This window comes from Prionailurus viverrinus, chromosome B1 (assembly GCF_022837055.1).
Source record: "Prionailurus viverrinus isolate Anna chromosome B1, UM_Priviv_1.0, whole genome shotgun sequence".
Taxonomy (NCBI): Eukaryota; Metazoa; Chordata; class Mammalia; order Carnivora; family Felidae; genus Prionailurus; species Prionailurus viverrinus.
The window spans coordinates 74926083-74939977 of record NC_062564.1 but is presented as its reverse complement, the minus strand read 5'-3'; the positions used below and the strand labels follow the sequence as shown (position 1 = coordinate 74939977).

The window sequence follows — 13895 nt, the reverse complement described above, 5'->3', positions numbered from 1 at the left end:
TGGGGAATTAACTATATTTTGTCAAAGCTTTCTACTTTTGAATTGTCTAGACTGATGAGCAATGTAATCTTAACTTATCACTAAAAGGACTTGTAGGTATATGGTAAAATAGCTTTTACAGATATGAGATAATTGTTGACATAAGGCAGCAGCATAATGTAAATGATTTGTTATTATATTTCCTTTTATTTAGTTATTATACTTATGAAAGGGAATGTAATTGTACTTTGAACATATTGTGTTGTAAACCATTTTTAGTTCAGTATCATTTGCATTAGATAGTAGGGGAAAGGATTTTTTCCTTACGTTAAGACTACTGTCATAAAAAAGAAAATTAAATTGTTTTGACTACAGCAGAAAGCTTCTGTATTTTAGATGTTATTTTTCAACTCTGAACACATGTAGTTACTTAATGTCACTATATGTTTTAACTAAGTTTTTTTATTGTAAGTTAGTTCAACTTTAAAATTAGTATTAAATTATGAAATTAAAACAAGTCTTTCCATTCTGTTTATTCATAAGCGAGAAAAACTAGACATATTCTAATAAATTCCATCAAGAATGAAAGAAATAGAGTAACTTTCTTTAATATTTAGCCTGGTAACCAGTCTCTGGAATATCAGCAATACAATAGTCTAAAGAAACTAAGCAAATTTAGGGGCGCCTGGGTGGCACAGTCGGTTAAGCGTCCGACTTCAGCTCAGGTCACGATCTCACGGTCCGTGAGTTCGAGCCCCGCGTCGGGCTCTGGGCTGATGGCTCAGAGCCTGGAGCCTGTTTCTGATTCTGTGTCTCCCTCTCTCTCTGACCCTCCCCCGTTCATGCTCTGTCTCTCTCTGTCCCCCAAAAAATAAATAAACGTTGAAAAAAAAAAAAAAAAGAAACTAAGCAAATTTAAATTAAAGCAAGCCCAAGTTTTGCTACTTTTTGCTTTCAATTTTCTGTATTTACCTCCTTAGCATTGTCCTTATCTCACCAGTTAGAACTCCTTGGTCACATATGTTAATAATTATTTATAGTATTTCTTCAACGTTTTTACTGAAGTACCTCTAGAAGGAAGTATCCCTCTTCAGATGTTTCTTTCTCCCCCCCCCCCAATGTTTCTTTAGAGACACATTTTTTTTTTTTAATTTTTTTTTGAATGTTTATTTTATTTTTGAGACAGGGAGAGACAGCATGAACAGGGGAGGGTCAGAGAGAGAGGGAGACACAGAATCCGAAACAGGCTCCAGGGTCTGAGCTGTCAGCACAGGGCCTGACGTGGGGCTCGAACTCGCGGACCACGAGATCATGACCTGAGCCGAAGTCGGACGCTCAACCGACTGCGCCACCCAGGCGCCCCAGAGAGACACATATTTTTTTACAAAACTTCAAGAAATTTCTTGGAAGACTTATGTATATTGTTTTATTCAAGTGAATTTTGTTTTAGATCCCATAATATTATAGTACTTATTTTAATAAAAAGAATGTAAATTCTCATTCCAATATGATGTGCCATATTTATCCTGTTTACCTCTGCCCTGTTTCTATTTGCCTTCCTGTGCCTTGAGCACACCATTTCAGACTCTGTGTGTATGTGAGTACCTTAATTTGAAAAATTCATGGTTTCTGTTTAACAATATCATCCCATACATATATCCTTTAGTGTTAGACTTCTAACTTCTAGTCTTTAACTCATTGGCAACACGGAGACTGTAAATGTAATTTTTTCTTTTCTGGCATCCATAGAATCTTCTATTTCCTCTTTCAGTATCCTGGCAAATTTGGTACCTTCTGGCCTCTCTTTCTTGGGTCCTTAGGAAGAACCTAAACGCAATTAAGTATTATAGGGTATAGAATTCTCCCTCATTGAATTCTGGTTAAAGTTCTTATATAAATTCCCCTTGGATAGATCTAGTTTATTCAGTTTATAGAAATTAAAATATGATTTTAATAATAAAATAAAAAATAATCCCAGACAGTTGTATGAATTATAAACTTCGGGTGATATTATTTAAGCACTTTTTCTAGTGCTCATTAATAATTCACGCCAAAGGTCATTTGTTCTTAACACTCCTTAGTTAATGAGTACCTCTGGCTGATTTATAGAATCAGAGCCCCAGAGATGACCTGAAGCATTTTTGGCCTGCAGTCTAAATTTGCTTAAGAGGCTTGAGCATTAATGGTAGTTTTGAAAGAGTAGCTTATCATTCTATTTTGAAAACAGTTTTTAAAGATAACTGAATATGTGTAAAGATCAAAAACCATGTATCTTAAACAGTACAAACTAGAAGTCATTAACTTTTTAAATCTTTTTGTTCCCCATGTATATTAGTTATCAAACTTTATGAACAAACTTCTAAAAAATAAATGTGAAGTAGGTCAGAGCATTTAAAGAATATCAGTAAAACACAGATTATTTAGTACCTATCTCTGTAATTCTCAGAAATTTGATTTCCTGTTTCTCTCTATGTCCAGGGTTATTTGACCTTTTCTTCAGTTGGATGATAATGATATATTTTCCTAATTAATGCTACTGATTAATACAGAGAAACAGATGATAACTTCTATTTCATAAGAAAGTAGAAGACAGCGAAAGTGAATTGCCTTAACTTTCTTCTGTTTTCTTTTTTTTTATTTAAAAAAAATTTTTTTTTTCAACGTTTATTTATTTTTTTGGGGTCAGAGAGAGACAGAGCATGAACGGGGGAGGGGCAGAGAGAGAGGGAGACACAGAATCGGAAACAGGCTCCAGGCTCTGAGCCATCAGCCCAGAGCCTGACGCGGGGCTCGAACTCACGGACCGCGAGATCGTGACCTGGCTGAAGTCGGACGCTTAACTGACTGCGCCACCCAGGTGCCCCTACTTTCTTCTGTTTTCTATTCCACTCTTTGCTATCTCCAGGGGTTCCTTCCTTTCCTTCCTCCTTTTCATTCTTCCCTCAGTGGAAGAGGTTTCCTACTTTTATCTAAGGGTAATTCCTCAACCTTTGTTCAGAATTTCTTTCTGTTTTTAAAAAACTAATTTTGATCTAATTTTAGACTTGCAAAAATAGTGCAGTTTCCTTAGATTCTTCACCCCACTTCCCTGAATGCTAACAGCTTACATAACTATAGTTATCAAGAATAGGAAACTAACATTGGTGTCGTATTATTAACTAAACTACAGACCTTATTAGAATTTCACTAAATTATCAGTTGTCTTTTTTTCTGTTCCAGGATCCTATCTAGGAAACATGACACTTTTAAAGAGTATTGATCAGTTATTTTGTGGAGCATCCCTTAGTTTGCGTTAGTCCAGTATTTTCTCATGATAGGCCTGAGCTTATGCATTTTTGGCAAGAATATCACAGAAATGATGTGTCCTTCTCAGTGCAGTGTTTCAAGGGGATTATGATGTTATATCTTACTACTGGTAATTACTTGATCACTTGGTTAAGTTATATCTGTTGAGTTTCTTCACTACGAACCATTATTTCCTTTACTGTCTTTCCCTTTTCAGTTTGTAAGTACCTTGTGGGAGATACTTGGAAATTATGTAAACCCTGTTTCTCCTCTCTAACTTTTGCCTTCTAATTTTAGCATCTATCAGTGGATCTTGTCTGCAACATTTATTACTGTGGTATTTGCCAGATGGTGATTCTGTTTCCCTCTTTTCTATGTTTATTAATTGAGACTTTGTCATATGGAAGTATTGCATCTTTACCCCCATTTACTTATTTATTTGGCTATTTATATCAGTATGGACTCACTTGTCTTAATCTATGGGTCTAAATACAGTATTATCATAAGTTATTTTGTTGCTCAGTTTGTTCTAGCATTGGCCTTTAAGGGTTCCTTCAGGTTGGCTCCTGTATTCTTTCAACAGGTTCTCATCTTTTTTTTTTTTTTTAAACTTCTCCTTCCTTTCTGACACCAGAAAATGTTCCAGACTCATCTTGTATTTTCCCTGCTCCAGCCTTAGAATCAACCAATTCTTCTAAAAGTTACAGTTCCTTACTGAAGAATGGTATTTAGAGGGGCACCTGAGTGGCTGGCTGAGGTCATAATATCACAGTTCATGGGTTTGAGCCCCATGCCGGGCTCTGTGCAGACAGCTCAGAGCCTGGAGCCTGCTTTGGACTGTGTGTGTGTGTGTGTGTGTGTGTGTGTGTGTGTGTGTGTGTGTCTGTTCTTGTATTTCTTTTTGCTCTAATGAACAGAAACATGTATTTTCTTATATTCCCTTTGTTCTTACATGAAGGTAGTATACCTATAAGTATTTTTGGGCTTTGTGTTTTTTTCACTTAACAGTATGTCCTGGAAATCACTCCATATCATAGAGATCTTCCTCATTTTTTTAATAGTTGCATAGTACTCTATTCTTTGGCTGTGCCATGGTTTATTCAGTCACTTTCCTATGTATAGACATTTAGGCTGTTTCCAATATTTTACATTTATGAAGAATACTGCAATGTCTATGTATTTTTGTATTGCTGGAGGTATATTCCTAGGATGGATTCCTAGAAATGAGATTGTTGGGTATAGCAGTAAATGCATATGTGATGATGATCTTAGGCATCACTAAAGTTGCCTCCAGAATGGCTGTGCCAATTTGTATTCCCATCAGCACTGTATGAGAGTCCTGTTTTTCCGTACTTCCTCACGAACAGAAAGTTTTGTTATATTTAAAATTTTTTTGCCAGTCTGGTAGGTAAGAAATGGTTATCTCGGTGTTGTTTTAACTTGCATTTCTCTAATTATCAGTGAATTTGAACATTTTTATATTTTGGAGGGCCGTTTTAATGTCTTTCTGTGTGTGTGTGAATTTTCTGTTCATGTCTTTTTCCTGCTTTCAATCTGGTTTTTGAGTTTTTTCTTTTTGTTTTTAAGAGTTCTTTACAGTAGTCTCCCTTTATCTGTGGGGGATACATTCCAAAACTGCCAGTGGATGCCTGAAACTGGGGATTGTACTGAACCCTTTATATACTGTGTTTTTTCCTACACATACATACCTATGATAAAGTTTAATTTATAAACTAGGCACGTTAAGAGGTTAACAACAACAATAATAAAATAGAAGAGTTATAACACTATATGGTAATAAAAATTTTGTGAATGTGGTCTTTTTCTTTCTCTCAAAATATATTATACTGTACTCACCCTTCTTCCTATGGTAATGTGAGATGATAAAATGGCCATGCGATGAGATGAAGTTGAAGTGAATGATGTAGACACTGTGATGCAGTGTGAAGCTGCTGTTAATTTTTTGACAACATATCAAGAGGAGGATAATGTGCTAATCGACCATAGTTGACTGTAGGGAACTGAAACACAACAGACTAATATCCCTAATATGTACAGTAGTCTCCCTTTAGCTGCAATTTTACTTTCTCCGATTTCAGTTACCCAAGGTCGTGATTGGAAATCATGTTGAGAAAGTCTCCCTTAGTTCCCTTTTCCTTGAGTACTGAATTTTGAATGGATGTTGCATTTTGTCAAAAGATCTCTCAACATATGTGAAGAAAACTGTGTTTTTTCCCTTAGGTTTAGGAATACAGTATATAGTAATAGATTTCCTAATTGAGGTAGTTTTGTATTCCTGGGATAAATCCCAATTGTTCATGTTGTATTATTTTCTTAATGTGGTATTGGGTTCGGTTTACAAACTGAAATTGTAAAATTGTTCCCTCCAGTGTATTTCAAAAGTAAAAATTTGTTTCTTTGCCTTATAATACCTTATGTGGTACCTTGTAATTATTTATCTGTCTCCTTGATTAGATTCAGAGTACTTGCAGACCGTGAATTCGATTTTACTCTTCTTTCTCCTTAGTGCCTAGAAGAGTTCTTCGTGTATAGTTGGCATTCTATAAATGTTGTCGCATAACTTAGAAGCAGAAATAGCTCAAACTTTTTATTTAATGAAATCTGGGTATAGTGTTTCACTTCGAGAATGAATAGTCATGTCTGTGTTATCAATATGAAAGAGCACTGGCCAGGGAGGTAGAAGAGGTCTGAGTTCTAGTCTAAAACTTTGGTTTTATGTAGGCCATGAATAATATTTTTGCTTCAGATATCTTGTATATGAGTTTTTCATCTGTCACATCAAGTTGATGTTCTGGTCTTTTAAATTTTGTTTCATATCTAAAATGTTTTATGAAATTATTTTTTAATCATTGAGGTACATGTTTTCACATTCTGCATAAATACTTTTTCTCAAATTTTGTTGTTAGAATTGTTTACCTGTTATAATCAATAGATACTCATGTGATTGTAATTTTGCAGAGCACATTCTGACCGCAAATAAATTATGTTACAGAATATTTATAAGAATATCACTGAGATTGTACAGCTTTTTAAACTAAATTATTTAATGTGTGCTTAACACATTTTACTTTTAGGTATGTCTGACTGCAACAATGATACTACAACTCATGGTGCATCTAAACCAGGCACAGAAGAAGTCAAGTCTAATTCCGAGGTGATTGGATGGTATTTCTATAGATTTTTGAAATCAGCCCATCTCAGTCAGTTTTACACTGTCCAGATTGACTCAGTTGGTCTAAACATGGGCCTTTCTGAATAAACTCTTTTACACACATAGACACAGACACAGTAAGGAGTGGGAAGAGAGAGATTCCTTCATAATGGGAAATAATTATTTGCCTTTGGCATCTAAAATTCTAGAGTATATTTGTTACATAAAGATGAATGTAAAAGTTGGGGTCAAACTATAGTTGTTTATTTTTTATTTTTTTAATTTTTTTTTTTTTTTTAATTTTTTTTTTTCAACGTTTATTTATTTTTGGGACAGAGAGAGACAGAGCATGAACGGGGGAGGGGCAGAGAGAGAGGGGAACACAGAATCGGAAACAGGCTCCAGGCTCTGAGACAATAGCCCAGAGCCCGACGCGGGGCTCGAACTCACGGACCGCGAGATCGTGACCTGGCTGAAGTCGGACGCTTAACCGACTGCGCCACCCAGGCGCCCCTATTTTTTTAATTTTTTTAGAGTGAGCACATGAGTGGGAGAGGGGCGGAGGGGGAGAGAGAGAGAGTTCACGCTCAGCACGGAGCCTGACACGGGGTTTCAAACCCACGACCCTGGGATCATGACTTAAGCTGAAATTGGGAGTTGGATGCTAAACGAACTGAGCCACCCAAGCACCCCAAACTATAGCTTTTACTATAAATATGAAATGAGATTTCTGTTGAAATAATACAGTAATAGGTTCATATTTGAGCTTGTCTACTCCTGTATACTCTCTTTAGTTAGGTACGCATTAGAATCCAAGTGTAGAGTTAAAAAAAACCAAAAACCTGAGTTCTGGACTTAACTTTTGACTCACTGAATGTGAATCTATAGTGATAAGACAACCGGCATGTGGGATTTTTTTGTTTTTGTTTCTTTTTGGAAGTTCTACAAATGATTCTAACCACTTTGATGGTTCAGTGAACCACTAGCTCATTAGATTAAGGAAAGAGATATGAAAAAGTTAGTTTTATATTGAATTCAAGTTATCAGATGTTTTTTAATACCTAATACTAGTAAAACCTTCAGGTTTATAGTGTTTGATGATTTACAGAGTAGCACTTTTATATTGTCCCATTTTGAACGTTAGAACAATTTGGTATCATTCAGTTAGGTATTAGAACAACTATTGTCGGGGCGCCTGGGTGGCGCAGTCGGTTAAGCGTCCGACTTCAGGCAGGTCACGATCTCGCGGTCCGGGAGTTCGAGCCCCGCGTCAGGCTCTGGGCTGATGGCTCAGAGCCTGGAGCCTGTTTCAGATTCTGTGTCTCCCTCTCTCTCTGCCCCTCCCCCGTTCATGCTCTCTCTCTGTCCCAAAAATAAATAAACGTTGAAAAAAAAAATTAAAAAAAAAAAAAGAACAACTATTGTTTTCCCTATTTATTTGTTAAACATACTTAACTTTCAAAGAGATAGTGACTGACTCAGAGGAATTGGCAAGCCCGGAACACTTCATGGAGTCTGAACCAATTTGCCATCAGTATATGTGCACAATGCTAGATGTAGTATGTCTTCAACCAAGCCAAGATACCGTGAGTCTGTGTGAAAGCTTTAATGTAGGATTTAGAACTAGATACTTTACTTTTAGTCCAAAAGTCAAAGATGAGTTCTGGTTGGCAAAATATGTGTTATCTAGGGGAGGATTCAAGATTCTTTGTGATTTAAAATAGTTTGGCTATTTACTATTTGTGAAAGCAATGTTTTAATTGCGTTTAGTTCAGAGAAACTAGGAAATTATGTATACTGTATTTATCTTAACTCATGGATTTGATTTTTATGATCAGATCTCAGAATCTATACTGTTGAGAGATGATCAGAGGAGGTTTCATGCATGTGAACTACAGGAAGGATTGGCAGCCCAGCCAATAACAGGATTCATAAAAAATGAAAGTGTTGTGTTTGTGGTTTACCACTGTGAATTTCGTCTATGTGAATGTCACTCACATAGATGCTAAGCTAGAAATTTCTTGCCTAATAGAGAGTTAATCCTGGATGACAATGATCTGAAGGAAACCACTGCCATGTAATTGTTCTGAAAATTTAGTATATATTAACATTAAAATCCATGTTAAGCATTCCCTGCATTTTTAGCCATACCCATTGTGCACTCTTCACAGGGAATGTTGTAATTTTTTTAAAAAAGATCAGGTGTGTGAGTATAGTCTGAATTTATGTCCAAATTTAATTTAAAAGTACTGAGTTTAGAGTTCACCAATGTAGGATTTAGGGGTTTATTTGGGGTTTAAAATTCCCCTTTTAGGGGCGCCTGGGTGGCTCAGTCGGTTAAGCGGCAGGCTCCGCACTGTCAGTGGGATTATCTTCCTCCTCTCTCTCTGTCCCTCTCCACTTGCAAATTCCCTCTCTTTCTCAAAATAAATAAATATTTTTAATTCCTCCTTTATTAGTATAATACTGACTTGAACCTTTTTTTTTCCAAAGTCCATGATGAAAACATTTTCAGGGGTCAGATTTGCTTACAAGAATTTTTCTTGTGGGGTGGCTCAGTTGTTAAAGCATCCAGATTTTGGCTCAGGTCATGATCTCATGGTTGTGAGATCCATGCTGAGCATGGAGCCTGCTTGGGATTCTCTCTCTCCCTCTTTCTCCACTCTGTTCGATCATTCTCTCTCTTTCAAAATAAACATTTTTTAAAAAAGTTTTCTTTTAATATATTGCTATGTGTATTATGGCTGTGAACTTCTTAAATGTTCTATGTATCAGACTTTTCAGTAATTCAGACTAATCTTCAAGCTTAGCACATCACTAGTGGTCAGTTTGATGAATGAATTAATTTTTACTCCACTGCTATAAATGATACATTAATACTTGTTTCTTAGGAATAGAATATGATGACATGGGTGATAGTTTTTATTTCTTCAAAGGCAAAACAAAAAAACAAGGGAAAAACTCCAGCTTTTTGAACTGAGCCAAAAGCATTGTCAACCCTGGACAAGAAGAGACATAAAGTTCATTTAGGTTCTGTAAGGTGAATCGCCTTGCTCAGGCTCACTCAGCTAGTTCACCGAGGAATCCAGGATGCTCATCAGTGATCATAAAAATGCTTTCTTCTTCTACATGTGATTTTTTTTTTAAGTGACATTAGCTTTTTTCTTTTTTAGTTAAAAAAGGAGAAGAAAACATGGGGTTGGCTTGCTTTGTACCCTAGTCCAGTCTTGATTAGAGCAGATGAAAGTGGATTTCGTTCTTTGCGTTTTTAATATTTAAACTTTATACCTGGAAATGTGTTTAAACTGCTGCTTCTCTATCTGTAGGCACCATTCACTGAGAGTCTGTTGGTGCCAGATACCGTACGGCGTTTTACGTATTTATTATTTCATTTAATACCATAATAACCCTGTTTGCAGTTGAGGTTTTCTCCCTCATTTTACAGATTTAGGCAACAAAGACCTGAAAAGGCTTATACAGCTAATGAGGAACAGAGCTGTGATTTGAACTCAAGTTAATTAAAGTGATAAATAGAAGTAAATTTAAGAAACTAAACAGGGGGAAAATTACTTAAAGGTAGAAGCAAGGATATTAGGAAAACAAGCAAATAAGATGTATTTTTAACAACAAAAAAGGACAGAAAAGAAAAATAGTTCTGTTAGGTATTTATTAGTGTGTTCTAGGATTATTGCCAGAATTACTCTTTTTCTGTCTGCCCTTCAATATAGTAACACTAATACGTATACCAGTTTCTAATACCCAGAAAACATACACAAATAATTGCATTTTTCTTTTACATAAGTAACTCGGAGGTCTAAAAAGGAAATAGAGATCCTGCATTCTAGGTACATGTTGATTAATAGAGGAAATTTAAAATAAATAAAATGTAGAATAATAATGCCTGTAGAGTGGTACAAATAAAGAATTTTGGCAGTTCAGAGGAGTATCAGCCAGGAATATCAGCACAAGTGGCATTTTGAACTGAGTTTTAGTTTTATAGTGTGGGTAAAATTTGAGCATATGAGTGATGATGATCACTGCTTGAGCAAAGGCATAGAGAAAGGAGATTGAGAGACATGTATGTGGAAGTGTGAATAATTAAGTTTGATTTAATAGGGTAAACATAATTGGTGGAAAAAAGATGGTCCAGGTCATGGAAGGATCTTGAGTGTCAAGAGGACAGCTTTTATGTTGTAAACATAATGGGGAGGGAGACAGGCGTGTTAAACATACGCATAAATAATTTTATAATTTAATATAGTCTTTACTGCTATAAAGCAGGCTAAAGGGCTAATGAGTGATGAAAACTGAATTTGCATTAGTTGGTCAGGGAAGGCCTTTCTTAGATGATGTTTAAGCAGAAACCTGAATGAGGTGAAGGAGAATCGCGTGAAAATCTGGAAGTATGAACTTTCCAGAGAGAGGAAAGAAGGGCAAAAATAAGATTGATGTGTTTGAGGGACAGTGGTGAGGGCTTTGTGGCTGAAACTGAGTGTCAGTGGGGAAAGAGTGGGAGGAAATGTGGTTCAAGTGGTGGCTGGCAGCTGAGATTGGCTTGATGTAGAAAAGAGAATGACAGGAGATGAGAAAGTTGGGGGAAGGTTTGAAATGCAGTGTTCAGGTAGCACCTGGTTGAAAATATAAGACAAATTAGGTATTGATACTAATATATAAAAACATTTTTTTAAGGAAAACTTGCAACATATGAAGTAAAGGTTAAATAGTAAATGAATTCCCTTATATTCATTATCCAGATTCAGTAATTATCTGGATTTTACCACATTTGCTTTATCCATCCTTTTATCATAGGTTTGAGGGTCATATTCCCTTTAAAACCATGAAATCTCGGGGCGCCTGGGTGGCGCAGTCGGTTAAGCGTCCGACTTCAGCCGGGTCACGATCTCGTGGTCCGTGAGTTCGAGCCCCGCGTCGGGCTCTGGGCTGATGGCTCAGAGCCTGGAGCCTGTTTCCGATTCTGTGTCTCCCTCTCTCTCTGCCCCTCCCCCGTTCATGCTCTGTCTCTCTCTGTCCCAAAAATAAATAAACGTTGAAAAACCATGAAATCTCTGAGATAGAACAAAATAAAAAAGAACAAGGTTACAAACATTAACATCTGGATTCCATTTCAACTGTCTTGATATTGGTCTGTTTAGAAAAGTGTAGTTAGCAAGGGGAGATGTGCTGGCAGGTATTAGTGTTGATGGACCTATTCCGGTATTCATCTTGTTGGAGCCGAGCTGAAACCAATGTGCTATAATTATGACATCTTTATATAAAATAGCATTTTCAGTTTTCAAAGCAATTTCATATTTGATTCTTATGGTACATAGGTGAGGTTAATAATCTCATTTTATGAGGAGGAAATTGAAACTTAGGAATATTTATAAACTTATAAAAAGGGGCAAAGCTGGTCCTTATGTCCACGTTTCCTGATATGTTGGGTAGTTCTCGTGAAACTTCATGCAGGAGATTTATTCACCTAATATTTTTGAACTATGTTAACACTTTATGATAAATACATTAATCATTTTTAAAAGGTCATATTTTTACTAATACAGAAGGAAATTTCAAAGACTATTTGAATTATGAGTTTAATATAATTGCTTTCTCTTTTTGTAGGCAAACAAAAATGTAAATAATTTCATCTAACACAGAAGGCATTTGTGCTTTTTGGTATTGGAACAAAGTATGGTCTCTCTTGACATGCATAATTACCCCAGTAAACACTGCGACCTTCATTGTCTGAAGCCATAACTAGAACAATTAGAGTTAAATATTTATGGCTACTTTTTCTTCTTTCACACTGTTTACTTTTTTCATTGCTCTTTTGTCTCAAATTGATTGAAATTAAGAAGTTAGTCTTTTAAATTAGAAGAAAATATAGCTACGTGATTGAACAACATGTCTACTAAATATATGCATCCAGTGATCTGAGCACTGAAAATACTTCACAGTACTTTTTAATGAATTTTCAAATAACTTTTTTTAAATAATAGATTTAAGAAAGAATTGGAAAAGCTTTACGCTTATTACTATATCACTTTATTTTTGCTTGTTCAGTGGTCAATTGGAATAAAAACCAATGTTAAATGTGTGTGTTTTAGAAGATACAGTGCCTTGTATAGTTCCAGAAGCATAAGGCTAAGACAAGTTCTTTTACATCTTTTTTAGAAAGTTTCTACCTTGTTTCTAAGCATTGTAGAAATTAGGCTTTACCATTAATAAGGTAATAAATTGATAACAACAATTTATTGTATTTCCAGTATGCCTTCTCTTTCCTTATTAAAAGGTAGATTTTTGGGGTGCCTGAGTGGCTCAGTCAGCTAAGCGTCATACTTCAGCACAGGTCATGATCTTGGAGTTCATGGGATCAAGCCCCGTGTCGGGCTCTGTGCTAACAGCTCAGAGCCTGGAGCCTGCTTCGGATTTTGTGTCTCCCTCTATCTCTGTCCCTCCCCCACTCATGCTGTTTATTTCTTTTAAAAATAATAAACATTAAAAAAAACTTAAGCTAGATTTTTAGTCTGGGTGAATTTTGGTTTATGTTGTATCTTTTATTTTCCATAGGGTGTTCACCTATAAATGCTGACTGTCATTTGTAAGGCCTTTTTAAATGTTAGTGTCAAGGTATATTTTTAGAATTTGAAAAACATAAGTTGTACCAGAAAAAATTACATGAGGAGCTTTTTTTCTTTTAGCCTAGGTTTTCGGTAACCACAGAAGAGGTCATAGACTGAAAGTTGAATTGACAGGGAGAAGAGTTGTTGTGCATCCTGAGTGTGAAGATGAAGTTATTTGGTTGCCTAATTGGCCAAGTTGGAGATAGTTAGAGGAGAGAATGGTATGAGAAGCAGCTGGAGGAGTAGGTAGGGGTCAGACAGTAAGCAGTTTTATGAGCCATGTTATAGCTCTTACGGTGTTGAAAACGTTTGCTGGAATGATGGACAGTGTTAAGTGGTTCAGCAAAGGAGGGCATGGGGGGAGTAATTCTCCCCCCAGTGCAGTTGGTCTCATGCTTTGAAATGGGTTATTTCTATGACATTAAAGTGAGTAAGTATTAAGACTAGTGTACGAAGCAGTTTATAGCATCAAGCTGTTTATAGAGTCTTTCATCCTTGACACTGTGACATATTTGGCTGGATGATTTTTTATTGTGGGGGATTATCCTGTGCATTGTAGGATGTCTAGCAACATCCCTGTCCTGTCCCTTCAGGATGCCAGTAGCACACTATCCTCAGCTATAAGAACCAGAAATGTCTCCAGACATTGCTAAATATTTGGGGAGGGGGTGTGCAATTCAGCCTGGTTGAGAACCATTGAGTTATCAGGATCATTGATAACACATACATATTTTCTGGCAGTTGATGCCATTTGCAGTAACAGACTTGGTATCCTGAACCTCCTGATTCACAGATGTCCTAGCGTAATTCTGCATTTGCCCACAGTGAGGAGTAGGAAG

At 36.2% G+C, this 13895-nt stretch overlaps 1 protein-coding gene across 6 annotated transcripts in view; it reads left to right on the top strand.

Moving 5' to 3' along the window:
• The window catches only part of ARFIP1 (ADP ribosylation factor interacting protein 1), a 135317-nt gene that overhangs the window by 9050 nt on the left and 112372 nt on the right, over window positions 1-13895 (top strand). For all 6 annotated transcript variants that reach the window (XM_047855866.1, XM_047855868.1, XM_047855870.1 and 3 more), the window contains exon 2: window positions 6360-6439. In XM_047855866.1, the coding sequence (XP_047711822.1) occupies window positions 6362-6439 (78 nt within the window). In that variant the 5' untranslated portion in view covers window positions 6360-6361. The remainder of the gene's footprint in view (window positions 1-6359; window positions 6440-13895) is intronic.